Source organism: Oxyura jamaicensis, chromosome 3, assembly GCF_011077185.1.
Source record: "Oxyura jamaicensis isolate SHBP4307 breed ruddy duck chromosome 3, BPBGC_Ojam_1.0, whole genome shotgun sequence".
NCBI classification, from domain to species: domain Eukaryota; kingdom Metazoa; phylum Chordata; class Aves; order Anseriformes; family Anatidae; genus Oxyura; species Oxyura jamaicensis.
Window position 1 is genome coordinate 1,176,877 of NC_048895.1, and position 20,533 is coordinate 1,197,409.

The following is a 20,533-nucleotide window of genomic DNA, read 5'->3' on the forward strand; positions in this document are numbered from 1 at the left end:
CCTGCTTTGAAAGGGGAGCAACTTTTCACTCAGAGCCTCCACACAGTACCCAATACTCGAGAGGTGGGGGAAACTGAAAGTGAAGACGGTATTCTTAGAAAATGTGTGTGTTTTCCAAGAGAAAATCAGTGAAGTGTGAAAAAGATGGGAAAGACAATTAGGAACATGTTTTCCTGTTCTGAAGATCTTTTTACCTTAGAAACAACTATTAGGGAGAATTCAGTTAATTGCTTCAAGTTTTGTGTTTCCAAACTTAAATCTAGAAATCTAAAGCATAAAAGTTTCTTTCAGTTGTTTCAACCTTTACTGGGGGATGTTTTCATAATAAACCCATCTCACTGTTTAAGATTAAAGTTAACTTCTGCTTGTTTTGATAGGCAGTATAGCAATAACTGCAAACTAGGTGGCTCTATATCATGGTGTCTTTTTCTTATCCAGAGCGTGGCTTTGTACATACTTGGTGATGAGAGCGCTGTATCTAATGAAGCCTCCCATTATTTGTACAAGATTACATCAGGTAAAGATGCTTTGATGCCATAATAATATCTCCTAGTGTCTTGTGTTTCTTATGTGCTGTCCTTTTGCTTGGAGAATGTGGGAGTGATATGGCTTTGTCTTTCCTAGGACAACGAAAACAGCAAATAGAACAGGATGACAGTCGGTATGGTTTTTTAATATTATTTTAAACTCTGTATTTTTGACTTTCTGCTGAATTTTTTACTAGTTTTTATTGGCTTATCCTTTATTTTCCATTATTTTACAGATGTAGTTTCAGACACAGCACATCTGTTTCTAGCCTGGCTGAGAAGTTAGTTATTTGGATGACAAACATTGGTAAGAGCAGCTTTTATCATTGTGTGACATGGTAACAATTGTAAATAAGTTTCATGATTGCATAGGTCCAAAAAACATTTTTTCTAGTTTTGGTAAAACAATTTCTTTTTATTCTCACTAATTTTAAGGTTTCACCTTAAGAGATCTGGAGTCTCTGCCGTTTGGTGTAGCTCTTCCTATTAGAGATGCCATATATTATTGCCGGGAGCAGCCTGCCTCAGACTGGCCAGAAGCAGTTTGTCTCTTGATTGGGCGCCAGGATCTGTCCAAACAGGCGTGTGAAGGGAACCTGCAAAAGGCCAAATCTGTGAGTATGGGCATAAATGGATTTCATGGTACAGGATATTGGGCAGAGCACTCTGTTCAAAAACTTCTCCACCGTCTGCTGATGCTTGGGGATGTAGGTTATGGCGTGTGGAAGGTGCAGAAATCAAAATTGAGGGCAGTGCAGGGTTTACATGCGTACAAGGGTTTCAGTATAAAAAACAGCATCCGGCACAGGAAGAGTACATGCATAGCTGTGGTAACTGTCAATAAAGCAGATTTTGAACTTAATTTAAGCATAGCGCTCAAAAGTTTTGCCTACGGAGCAATTTAGAATCATAGAATCATAGAATATCCTGAGCTGGAAGGGACCCACAAGGATCGTCAAGTCCACCTCCTAATTTGATTGTTTCTGTAAGTCCTCCTCCTTTCCAAAATGGCTGCATCTTTTAAAAGGTGTTAGAGAGGTTTTGGTCCTACATCCAGACCCTGCCATCAGAACAACAGTGGTGCAGGGAGAAGGAAATGTGTATTGCCAGTCTGGCTCCTTCTTGAGTTGGCATAGGTGGGGTCTCCCTTTTTGCTGGGAGAACTGGATTGCTTTCTGAAATACACTTCTCATATTTCTTTTTTTTTTTTTTTTTTTCTTCTCAAAAGTGTCTTAGTTATTTGTATCCTGAAGTAAATTGAAAAAAGTGTGTCTTTGGTTGTTTTTCTTTTAAACATTTTCTTCTGATGGTGGGAATCAGTAGCATCTTTTGGAGTTGTGACTCACTTAAGTGTTTGCTGTTGAGGACACTGAGATCCAAAACTCTGCTTGAAAAAAGGCTAGTGCCATGCATAAAAGCACTTAATAGTAGTAAAGAGATTATCCGTAGTCTTTTCAGAAGTTAAGTAAAGGGACTTGTATTCTTAAATACATCTTGGTCAAGATATATTTTTGCTATCTTAGCTTAGGAAGTGATTTTAAAATTACTTGATTTTTTAACAGAGAATTTTGGACTAACTGCATATCAGAAAAGTTAAAAGCTTTTATTCATGTAGAAGAAAAGTAAACAAGTTATATGTTCAAATCTGATGTGGCACTGTTCGTTAAAAATTCATTTTATTTTCTGCTAGTGAACTTTTGCCCACCTATAACAGTGCTGAATCTTAAAATGATGATAAATCTGATTTTATCACTTACTTTATAACAATGCCTCGAATATATGTTACCTTAAAAGGATAAAGTGATCTTCAAACACCAAATTGTTTGTCATTTCTCAGGAGGGCAGGGTGGAGTTTCCTGTTTCAAAACGGACGCTGGCTATATGGGTGGTGCAGTTATGTATTGAGATTTAGTGCATATTTATCAGAAGAAATTGGTTTTCATTCATCAGCTGTTAGTCTACTTGCAGTGCTGGTGTCATATGTTACAGTGAGCCTTAGGAAGACCCCATGGTTGATCTAGTCTATGTGATTCTCTGTCTTCAGCTTGCTAAAATTCTGAGGTATAGAATGGGAAAAATAATAAATTCAGAGACATATCTTGCATTTTGTTTTTAGATTTATGGTATCAATATTTGTGTTGATACTTGCCTTGTTACTTTAAGGGAATCTTTTATCCATGGAAGATAGAAATGATAGAAAAGAGAGGCTGACCAACCTTAGGGTTGATATTCAAATTGTTTTGTCAGGAAACCGTACATTCTGCAGGAAAGTTTAGTTCTGCAGAACATGATGAAGATAAAAATAATTGTGCTTTATGCAGAGTGACAGACTTGTTTGGAGCAAGTGTAGGTCAAGCAGACTGTGGGCATACACTGTTGCATCCTGACTTACGCTATCCCTGCCATTCTTGGTGGTGGTCCTGTGCACTGCTTGTGTGATATGAATAAACTGGTGGGGACACAGGCATGAATGAGGATTTTAAAAATCTTGCTAAAAAAGAGGGGTTTTCCATGGTGCTTTGAAGCAATGAAATGCTTCAGTATTTTGTAGTCATATAGCCCTGGTTTGCAAATTCGGAAAACATTCTGGTACTGCAGTGAAAACTAGGTTGACTGACAGCAGATTTGGAATTCACTGCCATGCAGACTGTTTATTTTAATAAGTAGCTTGCTTTTCCCAGAGATATTGGGATGGGAGGATAGGGAAATCCAAATTAAAGCCATAATTCATGAAAACATCAGTGATTAGAATAATAAAGCATGTGCCTGAACAGAATAGTCAGAACAGCAGCCCTGATTGGGTTAATGGTCAGTAGGTACTGGAACTTAAAAAGGAGATTGTTACCAGGGAATACATTTGTGCCTTTTGGAGTTTAGCTTCTGTTTTAATGTACATTGAAATGCTCATCCATGTTTCTGTTTTTCACTACTGAACTTGAAGAAAAAAAAATCATGTTTTCTCAGTAGTCATAGGTAACTGTGTAGGCAGGGAGGGGAAAGCCCTTTACGACTACTGCTCTGAAACAAGAGATATTTTTGAAAGGAAGAGAACACGATTTCGTAAGTCACCGCTTCAAGCTTCCACTTTCTGGTTCTTTGCTCGCCAACCTTTGCTAAATCTTTGACATATTTGAGATGTCATTGCTTCCTGACATGATAGTTATTTATCCCATTTAAGTGTACAAAAATAGCCAATTACAATGTTCAGAAGTACTTGGGGCCTTCTAAATGATTGTAAAGAGTGTATGAACAGTGTCATTCATGACTGCACAAATACCAGTCCGTTTTATTTATAACACCCATCTCAGTGCAGCCTATTGTGCTGAGTGCATTCTGGTTGATTTGCTGGCTTTCTGCTGGTTAGCAATATACATATGCACTACTGAAAATTACTTTTCTGTTTCCATTGCAGTCTGTGGGCCCAGTGCTGTCCTCTGATATTCCCTCTGGAGCTGAATCAGAAGAGGATGAGGATGGCATGAATGATATGAATGAGGAAGTCATGTCCCTAATATGGAGTGAGGATTTGCGAGTGCAGGAAGTACGCAGACTCCTTCAGAGTGCCCGTCCTGTACGTGTCAACGTAGTGCAGATGCCAGAATCTAGTGACCACGAATACATAGAAGAAAAAGAAAACCGGTAAAGAATTCTGTTTCTAGCAGGTTTTCACTCAGGTGAAAAATTGTGAATATTTTTGTTGGCTTAATGTTAAGTATGTCTAACCAACTGGTGCAGTGTATTTTAGTCTGAACTGAGCATTGAAATAGGCAGGCATGAGTGAGGGACACACAGAAGAGGGTTGTATTTTATAATCCAAGACTTTGAAGTTCATTGTGCTCCAAAACTGTGCTGTATTGATTTGGACGGCTCTTGAGATTGGAGCAGTTTATAGGATAGACTGTTAGTTTGAACCCCAGACAGCATGTTGAGATAAGCTGGGGTTTGAAAGCAGACTGCGGTGTTTTCTCCACCTAAAAAGTAGTAAATATAAGCACAGGACCAATTCTGTAGAGAATACACATCTGTAGAAAACAAAGCATTGTCCAACCCCTATGTAAAACTGGAAAGCCCTTTGTTCGGAGCTAATCTTAGGTCTAAGCAAGGGGGACCTGAATTCTACAGAAAGCAAGTTTACTGCTTCATCCCTCTCTTGAAATTTCCTTTTGGAGCTGTTCTTTGCCCAGTCACCTCACAATCAACCCCATTCTGGTTCTTTACTCACTTATTTTGGGGGTCTTAGAAGATTCTTCTTTAAAAAACAAAACAAGGCAACAACAACAAAAGACAAACTTCAGAACATCATTAACATGCAAAACACTCTACAGAAGTAGAAAACTAAAGGAATGCATCAAATTATTGTCTGACTTAACAAGCTGAGTAATCTAGCAAGTCTAGAAAGTGTTTCCAGAGTAAATCATAGAAAATTGTGGTCAGCATTCCTGGAAGTACGTTATTAATTCTGTACACAGGTTATTACTAGATGTGATCACTAGTCATAGCAAGATCGCATATGGCAATTAACTTTGTTTTGCTTTCTCCTTTCACCTCATTTCTAATGGTGGCTGCTAAATTGTAGCATGGATTTGTTTAGCTAGCACCTAGCTTTAACGGAAAAACAGAGGCAAATTTCAACATCATGGCATCTAAAGTATATCTTTGAGATTAACCTTGTAGGGATCAAAGATTTTGCTTCAGTAGTATAACCTGAAAAAATGAAGAAAGCATGCTGTCTTGTAGCCAGAAAAAAAAATAGTCTGTCCAGTGCCTGTTGTCTGTAGGTTCATGTTATATCATGTATTTGGAGTATTTTTATGTACTAAGCAATTGGCTCAGTTTTGCTTTGATCTCCCCAACAGGCTGCTACAGCTGTGTCAGCGAACAATGGCACTGCCTGTCGGACGAGGAATGTTCACTTTGTTCTCATATCACCCCGTTCCAACGGAGCAGTTGCCCATCCCTAAGCTGAATCTAACTGGTACGTTGCTCAGCATTTTCTTCTGAAGAAATTCAGTATTTAACAGAATGTGAGGGAATGTCAGTTGCTACCCTGTTGTTTTTTGAACCTTTTGTAATTTTATAGCACCTTCTGTGCTTTTCCACAAAAAAGTTTCATAGCAGAAATAAGCTTTGTGAAGAAGTAGCCCTCTTTGTTTTGAATCTGCCACTTCTTTAGTGTCATCTTCTGGAATGGTCAAGACCAATGTAATTTTCTAATACAGACCTTAAATCAGGTACATTCTGACAAGTGAAGAGAAGTGAAATAAATTGCCCAGGGATGTGCAGCTGTTTAGTACTGGGGCCATACAGGATGCAGATACTGCAAAGTCCTCATTGCTGGTTTATCTAGTACACTGTACTTCATCTGACATGCCTGAAGATACTCAAGACTGTCTTCAGATCAGAAGTATTATTTCTCAAGCTGTCAATGTTTGTTCACTTGGCATCCTACTGAAGTTGAGAGCTGTTTCTGAAGGGGTTTGGATTCACCTAATTGCTTTTAATGATTCTGTTATGTGCAGGCCGTGCTCCTCCTAGGAACACTACTGTAGATCTGAACAGTGGGAACATTGACGTGCCTCCTAACATGGCTTGCTGGGCCAGCTTTCACAATGGGGTGGCTGCTGGGTTGAAGATAGCACCTGCTTCACAGATAGACTCTGCTTGGATTGTCTATAACAAGCCCAAAATTGCTGAACTAGCAAATGAATATGCAGGCTTCCTAATGGCTCTGGGTCTCAACGGCCATCTCACAAAACTTGCCACACTCAATATACATGACTATTTAACAAAGGTGAGTTATTCTTTTGTAAGCAACAGAGAAATACCTGAACCTATTGATTTCTTTAAGCAAATAAACGAACAAATGAGTCAGCAAATTTCTTTGAAACACTGAGTTGGAAGTTTCCTGGTGTGGGTGAGTATTCGAATTGCTTTGTTAATGTTAGCAGTATGGGACTTTATTTCTGTTTAAAGGTGTTTCAGTAGTTTTGTCACTAAATATTTCTACATTGTGATGATGTACAGCTCATTGGGTAGGTGAATGGTCTGAATTACCTCTGCTCAATCTGTATCAAAAAGTTCTTGTTAATCTTTCAGCATGAGCTAGAGTTAGGGATCTGAGATTTTACATGTATTAAAAGGCTGAAAATGATACGTGCTCTTGAAATCTCACCTTAAATTGTTAGAAGTTGTGTATATCTATTTCCTTTAAAGCTTAAACAAGAATAAATGTTACATATGCTTGGTGGTTGGGAGGAATTGATAATGAACTATGAGGGAGAAAAGGTCCTCCTCTTAAAGCAAAACCCTTAGCTTTTGTTTTTAAAACAACCCAAATGTTGTGGGGATTTTTTTGGAAACTAAATATCTGCGTTATAGCCATGCCTAACAGTTCATTGTGTAAGAATTTCTGTTTGGATTGAAATAAGATCTTAGAGCTGGGAAATACCCTTACACCCGTAACAGCTTGCATTCATTATTCCTGAAGAGTTGGTTCAGAAAGTTCAGCAGCTGTGTATATTGAAGAATGTAAGACTTATATTAGATACTGAGGCAAGTGTCTTTCCTTTCCTGGCTGCTTTCTTTGGTTGCTGATAATGGTTTTCTTTCTAGGGCCATGAGATGACAAGTATTGGACTGTTGCTTGGCGTTTCTGCTGCCAAGCTGGGCACAATGGACATGGCTATTACACGGCTCCTGAGTATTCACATACCTGCCCTGCTACCACCGACTTCAACGGAGCTGGATGTCCCCCACAATGTGCAGGTGGCTGCTGTGATAGGAATAGGCCTTGTCTATCAGGGCACTGCTCACAGGCACACAGCTGAAGTTCTGCTGGCTGAAATAGGTGGGTGCTAACACTGCAAAAAACAAGATGAGGGCTGGGAGAGTCGCAACATATGCATGATTTCCACGATGCATCGTGGACCTGAAAGTATTAACATATATTTTCTGTTCATTATACCTTTGCCACTGCAGTAGGCACCTCCCATTTCCCAAACTCCGTCTTTTTATTTCAAAGGAAAAGAAGCTACTGTGAATTGTGCATTGGTACAGCAGAGAATACTCACGGAATTCAGTAGAAGAAATCTAACAGTACTAGTTCTGGATCTATATGTTTATTCCATATGGCAATTTTGTCTGAATAGAACTGGTTTGGAGCTTCTGGGGCTGCCAGTTATTTGGTAGAAGGACTGCTGTAACTATGTATTCCTTCTAACCCAGATGTCATAGATTTCTGCAAAAGTCCTGACCCATAGCACTTGAGCAAGACCTATCGTGCACTGTTCATCCAACAAATCTGGCGCTTCCCATGTTTCTCATGTCTGCCATGAATTAACTGTCACTGTAGAAACTAGATTAAGTCACTGGGTGGGAAAAACCACTTGCCTCTTGCAAGGACAGACTTTTTGACTCACTAGGTTGGTGAAAGCAAAGTTGTCATTTTGTAAATTCTCCTGTTCCTAGTTTTGTTGTTTAAAGCTTTCCAAATATCATTCTTTGAGAACTGATTCAGTAAAGTTCTGACCTGAATTGTGTCCTCATTCTGTGCATAGTTCTTCTGATTTTATTTCTAACAGTTAAGTTCTTGTTCATATTTATGTGTAACTTTAGGTAAGAGACTGTGTGGCTTACTAAATAGAGAATTGGATAAATTTTAAGGGTGAAATTGTATCTGTTATGTTTCTCGTAATCTGATATGTGCAGTCTTTTCTAGCAACAGCTTTTGAACTGTGCTGACGACATTTGGATAGATTCAGAGATCTTCAAAGTATATGTAATTGTAACATGGCATTTTCACTGTCTTTGAACTCCAACCATATCCTTTAGCAATACATACTGCGTCTGGAGGGGTTTGCCATTTGGTGATGGGTGGTTTAAGTGACAATTGTTTGTAATTCCATGGAGAACTTCCCTGATTTTCTTGAAGGGATAGATTTTTATTTTTTTTTCTAATTTTGTTACAAGTGTAATGCTTAATAAGACAATGTTTACTTAGCTGGAGTTTTAAAAGATGAATTTCATTGTTTTGCTTTTCTCCAGGACGTCCACCTGGACCCGAAATGGAGTACTGCACAGACAGAGAGTCCTATTCACTTGCATCTGGGCTAGCCTTAGGCATGGTTTGCCTGGGGGTAAGTGCCTCCTTTTCATTTCAACTACAATTAGTAGAAGAATCATTATATATTGCGGCAGGGGTAGTGAGAATTGTTTCATCCTTGATCTGCAACTGCCTTTGGCTGAATGGATTTTTTACCTCATATAGGAAGGCACTTGCGTATTATTTCTTCTCCTCTTCATTCCTTAGCATGGCAGTAATTTGATAGGCATGTCCGACCTCAATGTGCCCGAGCAGCTTTACCAGTACATGGTTGGGGGTCACAGGCGGTTCCAAGCAGGAATGCACAGAGAGAAGCACAAGTCTCCCAGTTATCAAATTAAGGTATGTGTTGATGATTTGCGCTCATTTAAGCAGAAAACATTGGTAGCTTAGAAGTCTACAAAGGTCTATGTCTCAGTGAACCAAGTGACTTGGAATGCTGATTCACATCACCTGCAGGCTGTTTGTTGCCTTCCTAATCAACTAGTCTGAAGGTGTGCATTGTGTTTTCACAGGAAGGAGACACGATAAATGTGGACGTTACTTGTCCTGGTGCCACACTAGCACTTGCAATGATCTACCTAAAGACTAATAACAGGTATTAACCTTGGAGGTACTCAAACATTTCTTAGTAACTTGTGACAGGAGTTTAAATGATCATAATGTTGGCTTTGCTTTGTGTGGCTCGCTCATTTTTGTGCATTGCTGAAATATGATCCGGAAACCCTGTTCCTTTACTGTGCTCTGCAGATCCATTGCTGATTGGCTTCAAGCACCAGATACCATGTATTTGCTGGACTTTGTAAAACCAGAGTTCCTTTTATTGAGGGTGAGATTTTATTTTCTTGCATTTCTCAGTCTATTTACTGATACTAAAAATGCTTCTTATTTTAATGTCTTTAATTTTTTAATCCAATCCACATGCCTGTCATGCGGAACCCTTTATATAAATAGTGACTCTGTTACTTGTCAGCCAAAGTTATACCTTCAAACAATCTCTGCTTGTAGTAAGACAGCTCACTTCTCGTACTGCGCTGGTGAGACAGAATTTAATGAAAAATATTTGAAGGATACGTTTTATGCACAGTGTTAAATGAAACAATCTTTTTGTAGCTTTTTTGAAAGTAATTTCACAGATGGAAAAAACAAGCTAGGCTTCAGCATCTGCTATAAGTACATAACGTGCTTTCATTTCAGTTTGCCAGCTAAAGAAACAGAACTTGCAAGGATTAATTTTGTAGCTCTTTTGTCTGCAAGTAGAATTTTTATCTGCTAAAATAAAAGCTGTTTTGTTGTTTCTGATACAAAGGCTGAGAAACAGTGAAGGAGCTGCTAATAGGTAGCTGGATTGTCTGCATTTCTGGATGCGTTTAGTACATTAAAAATAATATTCATGTATTTGTATTATGTTTTGGCTTTATCACTTTTTTTTAGACCTTGGCTCGATGCCTGATTTTGTGGGATGACATCTTGCCCAATTCCAAGTGGGTTAACAGCAACGTGCCTCAAGTAGGTATTTACACTTAATGTGTTTACTTCTCAATTTTTCATCCTGCTGAATTGTTCTACATGTGTACATTGCTTTAATTACATGAGCTGCACATTAAAATGAATGTTAATTTGCAGTATTTCTTTCATATAGGAAGCTTAATTTGGTTTGAGACTGTGGGCTGGGCTAACAGTCCACACTCTTATCAAACTAAGGCCAGATAAAGCTTCATAGGCCACCGAACAAAGGCAAAAAGGTTGAATGTAATAAACGCAAATTGGAATATGGGAATTTCTGATTATATGTAAGGAAAAAAAGCCTTCACGGGGGGGTGGTCAGACATAAGAAGAGAAGCCTTGGATCTCCATCTTTGAGGTTATTCAAAGCTAAATTCATAAGGCCCCAACCAAACCTGATACAGCTTTGAAAGGCCTTCCTTTGAGCAGTGGCTTAGACCAAAGACTACCAGAGTTCCCATCCTGTGAGGTGTTTCAGGAGTTATTTGACCAAAGAGTATAATCAAGCGCATTTTAAATTTGATACTCACATGACAGAGATTATAGTTACATTGGATTCCTGAACCACTATGTGAGGCTCCCGTCTCATCATGGTAGAGGGGATGCAGCTCTTCAAGAAAATGGGGCCAGAGAGAGAAAGGGATTAAACTTCCATATTGACTGGACAAGAAGCCAGGTGCAAAATTTTTCAATAGGAAGCTCAGCTATATTCCAAGATATGTTGCATGGAGTTTTAAAGAGCAAATTAGATAATATCTATCAGAAATACAGGATGCAGATGGGCTCCATGGCCTCTCAAGGTCTCATCCTGTGATGAGCAACATCACAGTTCTGACACAATCTTGCAATTGTTTTAGAAATATCTAAGGAACCAGATAAAGAAGCATTAAAAGCTGTCCGTTCTGGATCAGCAGTACAATGGAGCAATAGCATGTGGAAGAGAAGCTGGAAGATTTGCTGGTTCAGAAAAGCTAGCTTTTATATTCATTTGAAACAAACCTGTTTTGTATCACTTATGAACCCTCAATGCCTAGAGGGTTTAGAGAGGTTTCTCTGAACTGATTTTTCTCTTTTATGCTTTTTTATAGATCATAAGAGAGAACAGCATATCTCTTCATGCAACAGAGCTGCCTTCATCTGAAGACCTGAGTTTAGAAACACTGGCGTAAGTAACATGTAAAAGATCAGTTGCAGATAGAGGAGGATTGTACAAAGCCAGATTCTACTTCTGAAAAAATGCAGCTGAACTTTTTATAGAGATACCAGTATCAAAGAAATCTCTCCCTTGATATTTGGGGAATTTTATTCTCTGTGTTCTGTAATGCAGGGGTCTTTTTTTTTTTTCTCCTTTTCTCTCTCTCATTTTCTCTCCGTCCTTTTCTCTCTCTTATTATAAAATAAGTTTGTGATGCATACTCAGATTAAGAAAAAAGAGAAACATTTAGTCATTTCCTGTTTATGTTGCTTATTAGGCAGGCTCATGTCTACATCATTGCTGGTGCATGTTTGTCACTGGGATTTCGATTTGCTGGGTCAGAAAATCTGGCAGCATTTAACTGCTTGGTAAGAGTGTTTTTTTCTTCTCCTTCAACCCATAGAGCTGTAGCTTATCCTTTGTATCTCTATTTATTAAGCATTTCTTTTATTTCCAGTACAAATATGCAACAGATTTCCTGAAATGTTTGTCAGCACCAACAGCTTCGATAGTAAGTTCTTTAAAATTTTCTCTCAATTAAAAGAAGGCTTTGTTGTATAATGTACTTTGATTACATTTGGCTGAAGCCATAATGCAAACAAAAACATCCCTTTTGCTTCTCTGTATTACAGGCTATTTATAGAATGTGGCAGGGCTATGAATCATTATTGTTAAGGACTTTGCTGGTTCTCTGCTCTCCTTCTTTCTTTGACCACAGAAATGTAATAATGCCTTCCTTATTCTACATGAAGACAGGTCACTATAATCTCGAAACATGCCTGAGTGTCTTGCTGCTGTCTCTTGCAATGGTCATGGCTGGCTCTGGAAACCTGAAGGTCCTTCAGCTTTGCCGTTTCATGCACAAGAAGACGGGTGGAGAGATGAACTATGGATTCCACTTGGCTCACCACATGGCTTTGGGGCTTCTGTTTCTGGGAGGAGGAAGGTAACTTGCCGTTTCCAAAGGCAGTTCTTGAGTCTGCAAGAACTTCTGAAGGAATATACCTTTCTTGCGGAAGCTGGAGCAATGTGCAATTTACTATTTTATTGTTTTGTTTTAAATAATATACCCATTCATAAAGAATTTTCTACTTCAAATTAAACTCTTGTCTTCTAGATACTGCATTGCTTAAATGCCGTAGGAATGCTTTTGGCTTGTGTTTATTTCCTACTGCTACGTGTTTATTTTGCCTGCTATGGGAACACATTTGTGAATTCCTTGCGTGTCTGCGCTTTGCTACTGTCCTTCCCTCTTGCAGGAGACGAAAATATTTTGAACACCTGTGGTATTGGCCAGTGTTTGTTAGGACTAAAACTAATAGATAATGTTTTTCAACAGATATTCGCTGAGCACTTCAAATTCTTCAATTGCTGCTCTCCTTTGTGCTCTGTACCCTCACTTTCCTGTTCACAGCACAGACAATCGGTAAGGGTTTGCTATGGTTTATATTTCCTTAACTTTCAAGCAAAATCATCTCCTTACAATAGACGTTATACAGGAAGAAATCCTCTAGAATTTTTATTTAGTCTGTAAATAATTTTTGGAGGTTTAAAAAAAATTGAAAAAAGAAAGAAATAAGTGAAGATGTAAGACAACGGTAGTGATTGTTGATCAGTGAGGAAATGGAGGCAGGTTTCCTGAGGCCTCTACCCAGTGTTAGTATGACTTGGCTGTTGTAGTTTGCTCAGCAGAAAAAAAAAAAATCACACAAAATCTGTTCATTTATGACTCTTAATCAGTTATAGTTAAGATTCATGAAATCCCATTCTGTTAGCTGAAGCATACCATGTTAAAGAAATTTTTAAAACCCACTCAATTGCTCCAAATTTCACTTTAGTTCATTCAACAGCTGTATGTGGTTATTGAGCTGCGTGTGGTTTGGTGTTTGGGGATTATTCCATGCCTGTACTGCACAGCGTTGAGTTGCCTATCCCCACACACAGGTATCATCTTCAAGCTTTGCGTCACTTGTACGTGCTGGCAGCAGAACCGAGGCTCTTAACCCCTGTTGATGTGGACTCAAACACTCCTTGTTATGCACTGATAGAGGTTACGTACAAGGTAAGGAGTGAAGGCGTTTGAGAAGGTGTGGGAGACAACTGAAAACTGATACACCAAAGCTGTGCTATTTTCATTGTTGTGGCCAGCAGTCTTGGGTTTGTTTTCAAGTTGTGGTGGAGATGAGCCCGATTCTTTAGGCAAATAATTGAAGGGCTGTGTTCAGCCCACTCACGCATTACATGTGCTTTGATGACACCTTGGGAGCAGAATACAGGACAAGTAAAAGGCACCACAAAGTCTTCAAACAGTCAAGTGTGTAACAACTGACCCAGGGACATAGTTCTCATCTTTATAAAGAGGAAGGACTTTCAAAGGCATAGAGGTGGTTGGAGCCATCTGTGGTTTTAAAAGACCACTTCTAATTCTGCTGACACTGGCAGCTTGGTGTCTCTCCTTGGTGCTTGCACGATAAGTCTCCTGGGGAAGAATCCTTTCTGCACGGCTTATTTTGTACAGATTAATGTGAGATGTGTGGTGTTTGTGAAAGACATAAAGAAAGGGTTGCTGGGATTTTAGGGGAGAGGAATGGCAGCACAGATCCCCTGTGGGGCTGACAAAGATGCTGAAGTTCTGCTTCTTGCTGTAGAAGGATACCCCTATTCACAGTACAGTTTATTTCTCAAGCCTTTGGATTTCAGTTGAGGTGTGACTGATTTGCATGGTGTTACGTATTGATCCACCCATGGGAAATATATCTTTAATTTAGGCTTAGGTTTTGTGACATTAAAGGCAATGCTAACACATGTATTTACTCAGAGCTCAGCAACAGAAACTGACTGACCTCTGCAACAGAGTTGTTGTGAGACCTGCATTTTCTTTCTTTTCATGTGAAAATGGTCTTTACTAATATGTGAATCCTGGTGGCATTTTGAAGGGCACGCAGTGGTATGCAGAAGCCACCGAGGAGCTGATGGCACCCACGCTTCTTCCAGAGCTTCACTTACTGAAGCAGGTAAAAAAAGTCTCTGTTTAATGAGGAATTTAATTACCTGGTTTTTGTGCTGCACACTCTGCAGGAACACTTGGTGGCTTTTCTTTGATTCCCTGTCCAACCATAGCCAGACTCTGGGCAAAGCTGTCCTACAGTAGTGGCTCAGAAGACAATTCTGTTGCTATGGAGTGCATGTGCTATCTTGTGCCTCATGCTTCTCTTCGGTCTTGACCATCGCGTTTTCAAGATCTGATGTAGCAGGGAGTTCCCTGTGCTGGGAGGTTTCACTGTAGGAGAGGCAAAGCTAGGTCCTCTTACTTTTGTGCTTTCAGGGTGGGTAGAATTATAAAAGGGCATTTTCACTTGTAAGGGCAGAGAAAGAACTGTAGGCTTATGTAGAAAACCCTTACTTTTATGATTCTGGTTATACCTAGTAATAAAAATGCTTGTGTTGACAGATCAGAGTGAAGGGACCACGGTACTGGGAATTGCTAATAGATTTAAGCAAAGGAACGAATCATCTAAAGTAAGTATTATTTATAATGCTTAACTGAATAATGGATTTGTAGTAATTAAAAGTACAAAACTCCCATACTTGTAACACCTACGGTTTGGAAAGAAGTCTGGTTTTGATCAGTTCACTGTTGTTCATTTGACAGTACAAGTGAAGAAAGAAACTGCGTAGTTGGTTTCACCTGTTGATGTGAATAATTCATGCAAAAACAGGGCAGGGGAAAACCTGATAGTAAAAACCGCAGATATTGGTAGCAGGATTGAGCAGTACCAGAAACCATCTTAATCTCATGGTTTTAGTTTAGTTTTGAGTTGATGTGATGTCATGTTTCCCAGACTGTTGATACAGTAATTAGCTAACAGTTACCGCTTTGTGAAATACTATTTTTCTGATGTTACGTGAAGTATACAAAGCACTGCTTACTGCATGTTAACTCTCCATTGGGCAACTTTGAAAAACAGAATTTTTACCGGAATACAGTATCAGTGAGTAAAATCATTCTCATGTTCGTGTTTTTAGCAGCCTTCAGTGTAACTTGTCACTTGTACAGAAGAAGCCAGCTGCATCTTTCATCAGCAGCATGGTTGTTGTAGGTAACTGTTGTTGTAGGTAACATTAAATGCCACCACTGAGATTAAATTAGGCACGACAACGCAGCGGCTGTTGGTCTGTGCCTTTAAAGATAACAAACAGAACTGATGCAGAGTGCAGAGTCCTCCAGATCAGCAGGCACATACTGACTCATCTACCGCACCAGAGCTGGCAGAAGTCAGCTTTGTCCATCTGGGTTAAGTACTTTAGACTCACCACACTTCGGCACTTGTGTGTCCAAAAAGAGCCTGCCTCTACTGCCGTAGCAGAAAGCAGCGTGGGTGACTGAGGAACTTGCTGATTTTTGGACTATCTATCCTCTGCGTCTCCAGATGCTTTGAACATGTCAGCTGTCCTCTCATGTCACCACACTGGTAGTATCGTCATGTTCTGAGCCCTTTAAAATGGTAGGGATCTGGCTAGCAGTGTTTTGGAGACGCATGTGTAAGAAATCTTTTTTTCGTATCTTGCTACACGTGAATTGCTGCTATGTTGTTATGCTAAGCAGTTAGTTTCAATACAGATAATTTAGTTATTTTAGGGATGCCAGTGCCTACAGTTAATGGTGCAACTGATAAGCTAAATCAGGTGAACATGCAGCTGCTTTGCAATAGTGTAACTTCGAACTGCTGCACACTTCTATTTGTAGGCTTGGTCAGGAATGTGGGTGTGGGGGATTTTTGTGTGTTTGGTTGTTGTTTTTTTCACATTGAGGAAGGACTTCTTCACTGTCACAGCATGCCTTTAAAGCCTTTAAGGCATGCCAGCTTGCATGGTTTTCCTTGGTGCTGAAAATTTATCCCTTAGGAGTCCAACAAGAAGCAGCAATGGCTTCAGGAAATTATATTCCTTCTATCAGTGGGGCTCACCTGTTTTTTGTCACCATTGCCTGCCACCGCATCACAATTTAATAGCAGCCCGCCCCTGAAGATACCAAAATTTCTGTGTATACACAAGTTTAAATAATCAGGGCAAAATATGAATGGAGATATTATTGTATTTGAGCTGTTGGAGTTCATATTTCTTTTGCAGGTGTGCCTCATTGTATACATCTGTCAGTTTACAGTAAAGCCCCTTGTTGTTATTTCAGATCAATTCTTTCAAAGGGTGGCATCTTATATGTGAAGCTGAGAGCTGGGCAGCTCTCATATAAGGAGGACCCCATGGGTTGGCGCAGTCTCTTAGCACAGACTGTTACCCACCGAAACTCTGAAGCTCGAGCATTCAAGGTATGGCTTCTAAACTATTTCTCTAGCTGGTGCAAGCAACACTGAGACCTCTACTAACACAAACAGCATGACACACAGCTGAAAGCTGATAAAACTTTGTTAAAAAGAGGTCTAGCAGTAAAGTGAGGTCACCTCAGAGGTGTGTCCGATGACAGGCTGGCAGGGAAATAGGAATGCCACCTCTGGAAAGGCTGAGGGAAGCACAGCAGGTGATGCTGTGTTACTTATATCCAGCAGATAGCTCTGCCACCAGGTTATGAATACTGAAGTTACTTGCTTTGCTTGAGGGAGAGGAAGTCTGGTGTCTTTCACAGGGCATGGGATGAACTGAAGCCAAGAGCAACCGTGCAAACGTATGTTTGTCATGGACAGACAGAAACGTTGGACAGTTTTTGCCCATGATATGCTTTACATATGTTGCAATGTTTTCATTTGAATGCTAGGGAAGGAAAGGATGGGTATAAATTGCTATTTTATTTGTGTGATAAACCAAAAAGTTCAATTTAAGAGTATGTTTTGATCTATTTTTTAGCCAGAAGCAATTTCAGCTTTCACTTCTGATCCTGCTTTGTTTTCGTTCGCTGATTATTTTTGCAAACCAACTGTGAACATGGGCCAGGTATGATGTCTCGATGTGGACTAGCGCAGTTTCTAATTTTCATGAACAAAAGGTGGGAAAAATCTGTGTTTAAATGAGAAGAGCAGAAATCAGTCCCTTCAGTGGGGATGGGGAATATTCTAAGTGATATTTTGCAGTTCAAAAGTGCAGAACAGTGTTAATCTTGTAGGTGTTATTTTTCCATTGGTTAGTTTCGTGAAGTGACAAAATAAGAGTTGTGTTGCGTTCATTGCAGAATGTGTTTAACAAATACCCAGAGCCCTATTTGCTGTCCTGTAGCATTTAGGTGGAGTCACTCCAGAAGGGTTAGGGGTTTGCACTGTATTTCTCTACACAAAATGGCTTAAGGGATGATGGAGTAAAATACAGCTGTATTATGCCTAGTTTTAATAAGTATGAGAATGAAAGCAAGCTGTGTCGCATTGTTAGCTATCATTAATTTACGGAATGTCAGTGCATGGGTTAACTTTAATGGAAGGAAATGCAAGTAATGTAAGAACCTGAAATAAATTGTACCTAGCATGTGCACTTTGTAAAACATGTGTCTTTTATCAGAAACAGGAAATCCTGGATCTTTTCTCTTCAATTCTTTATGAGTGTGTTACCCAAGAAAATCCAGAGATGCTGCCCACGTACATAGCAATAGATCAGGTGGAGTAAATACCATTATTTATTTATTTATTTTAACTATGCTTAGGCATAATAGTATTGTTTGTTGCATGCACTTTTACAGAGAACAGAAAGGAAGAACAGGGCATACATTAGTGAGACAGCAGCAATCTTAAAAGCAAATTGGAAAATAGTCTAAGGTTGTGAAAACTTTAAGTAATTCTTGTGTAATTGGCAGTTCTGGCGGTTCTTCTACATAGGTGCTCAGAAGGGGAGCCCCTGGAGTTGAGGGGTGTTTAGGATTTCTTTATTTTGTGTTTATAACAGCAACATTTCTTTCCTCCTCCGATTGCTATTCTCACAGTCACTTTGTATTTCCTCTCTACTAGGCTGTGAGGAGATTAGAAAGAAGAGAAATGTCCGAGACATTTGAGCTGTGGCAGATAAAGCTGGTGTTAGAATTTTTCAGTTCCAGAAGTCACCAGGAGAGGATGAGCAGGAATCCAAATCGAGGACTCTTCATGAACTCTGAATTTCTGCCTGTGATGAAGTGCACTATCGATAACACTCTGGATCAGTGGCTTCAAGGTATGGAACAGATGACTTTAATCCTACAGCTGTGGTCACAATTCAGCATTCTTGTCTTCTTACTGATCTGTATTCCCAAAGCCCCAGGGTGACTTTTGCATCAAAAGTACTGAAAAATTGTAACTGAACTGGCAATGGATGTTAGCGTAAAACAATTTCTTTGCCTTGTATTTTAGCCTTAGGCACATGTATCACATACCTGAGACAAAAGTTTTGTTTTCAGAATTGAGGGGAAGACTTCAGTAACAGTTTACAGAAAGAGGTCTAAAGTCATGCTCATGTACTGCTGCTTTGTAACTGTCTCTTTCGTATCTTGCCTACCGATGGTTTAGGCAAGGTTTAGGTTTTCTTTAACTTGCTACTGGATGTCAGTCAGGGAAATACTGGATTGTCTTAATCTGTTTGCCTCATAGATGGCTAGATAGAATTGTTAATATAAGCTTCAGTTACTGCTCTCGAAACCATTGTTCCTTCATTTATTTTTTGAGTCTTAGTCTCTTAAATATTACCACCAAAAAAAAGCATAAAAGCTGAAGTGTTCTCTGACTGCCTAGTGATACTGCAATTTGGAGGGAAAAAAACAAACAAACAAACAAACAAAAAACTCTAGTGATATTACGAATTATGCATGATGGCTGTATTGCATGGAAAGTTTAACTACCGTTGAAGTCTATTGTGCTATTCAGGGGAAATGCTTTCCTAGTATTCCATTGGGAGAGTTTTCTGGGAGCAAGAGCGAGGGATGACCACAGCAGATAGGGGGTGTAGGGTAAAAGCTGGCCGTGGCAGAAGGAAAGAGGTTTACAGACAAACCCTTTAGCCCACCTTCTGTGGGGAGATGGAGATTCTTTCAGCAGGCTCCTCCTGATGAAATACTGTTGTCAGGCTTTTTTGTTTTCACCCTCACATGCTCTCTACATTTCATCAGTGTGTCTTATATGTTATAGCTGGAGGGGATATCTCCCTGCATTCCTACTTAAGCGGGCAGCCTACAGATGAATCTCAACTGAGCATGCTGGCTTGCTTCCTTATTTACCACTCTGTCCCGACGCCAGGGCAGCTGGCAGCTGGAGGCTTGGAAGGTAAGGCCAGAGTGTGAGACAGCACTCTGAACTTATGTGGACACACGCTTTTGGGTTTAGTCTTATGTACTGAATGGAGTACATCCTGTAAATTAGGTGACAGTGGGCGTTTCCTTTGAAAGCTCCTATGTTGATTTTTACTCTTGGTTAATTGCCTTGAATGTGAACATAGACGGTAGAGGCTTTATGCAGGAGAGGAGAAGCCAGAATTAGTCAATACGAAGAAGTCTTGGCTTTTGTCTGCCCTGCAGGAAACAATATCCTCACAGGCAGCAAAACCAGATAAGACAGCCTGTGGCAGGGGAAAGCATTTTTCTTGTTAGGCTAGCCGTGTCCTGAATATCCTTAAATCTCTTTCCTGTAAGTACCTTGTCACAGCAATTACTTTTTCTTCCAGGTTTCCAATGGTAATCTAGTTTGGGATGAGAACTCCTGGGCCCTTTCTTAGGCAGCTTTTCTTTTGCCCTCCCTCAGTCCAACCTGGGGAAATACCAGTCCGCCTCCGCTTGCCTCAGGAGTGACTTGGTTTCTCAGGTTGCAAAAGAAATGCAGCTGGGCTTTGATTTGGGGAACTCTGTGGCTTGCTCAGGGGTGTGAAATGAATGTCACTACCTCAGTGGTGAAAGGAATCTGTTGCTGAAAGCCACGGCCTCTGGCCCAGGAGTCCTGTGCAGGCCATGGCAAACTGAGCATCCAAGCTAAGGCATCTCCTCTTGAATGTTTTCTTGTCAAGTGACTGGGTATCTGTTCAGGTCAAAAGGCCTTCATGGAAATCCTGTTTTTCTGTGTCCTCTCTGCCTGTTACAAGCTTCTGTTTTGGGAGTTCCTGGCCATATTAATCAAATTTGGCATTTCTTAAAATTCTGTTATAAAAACTTACTTTTTGACTCACATTGCAACAAAATTAGTAGAGCATCTCCAGAAATGCACCGTGAACCCTGGCTGACTCTTTTTACTGCCTTTTTGTTTACTGGGCAAG

The 20,533-nt window shown here is 39.8% G+C and overlaps 1 protein-coding gene across 2 annotated transcripts in view; it reads left to right on the forward strand.

Annotated features, from left to right (window-relative positions):
* Window positions 1–20,533, forward strand: part of ANAPC1 (anaphase promoting complex subunit 1) — a 35,823-nt gene that overhangs the window by 14,882 nt on the left and 408 nt on the right. For both annotated transcript variants that reach the window (XM_035321585.1, XM_035321586.1), the window contains exons 21-46: window positions 439–517; window positions 625–661; window positions 764–834; window positions 963–1,141; window positions 3,940–4,166; window positions 5,384–5,502; window positions 6,047–6,318; window positions 7,140–7,374; window positions 8,571–8,662; window positions 8,836–8,970; window positions 9,144–9,226; window positions 9,379–9,457; window positions 10,063–10,137; window positions 11,223–11,299; window positions 11,607–11,697; window positions 11,787–11,840; window positions 12,082–12,275; window positions 12,669–12,755; window positions 13,274–13,391; window positions 14,266–14,343; window positions 14,781–14,848; window positions 16,518–16,656; window positions 17,189–17,275; window positions 17,831–17,926; window positions 18,274–18,472; window positions 19,420–19,554. In XM_035321585.1, the coding sequence (XP_035177476.1) occupies window positions 439–517; window positions 625–661; window positions 764–834; window positions 963–1,141; window positions 3,940–4,166; window positions 5,384–5,502; window positions 6,047–6,318; window positions 7,140–7,374; window positions 8,571–8,662; window positions 8,836–8,970; window positions 9,144–9,226; window positions 9,379–9,457; window positions 10,063–10,137; window positions 11,223–11,299; window positions 11,607–11,697; window positions 11,787–11,840; window positions 12,082–12,275; window positions 12,669–12,755; window positions 13,274–13,391; window positions 14,266–14,343; window positions 14,781–14,848; window positions 16,518–16,656; window positions 17,189–17,275; window positions 17,831–17,926; window positions 18,274–18,472; window positions 19,420–19,554 (3,106 nt within the window). The remainder of the gene's footprint in view (window positions 1–438; window positions 518–624; window positions 662–763; window positions 835–962; window positions 1,142–3,939; window positions 4,167–5,383; window positions 5,503–6,046; window positions 6,319–7,139; window positions 7,375–8,570; window positions 8,663–8,835; window positions 8,971–9,143; window positions 9,227–9,378; window positions 9,458–10,062; window positions 10,138–11,222; window positions 11,300–11,606; window positions 11,698–11,786; window positions 11,841–12,081; window positions 12,276–12,668; window positions 12,756–13,273; window positions 13,392–14,265; window positions 14,344–14,780; window positions 14,849–16,517; window positions 16,657–17,188; window positions 17,276–17,830; window positions 17,927–18,273; window positions 18,473–19,419; window positions 19,555–20,533) is intronic.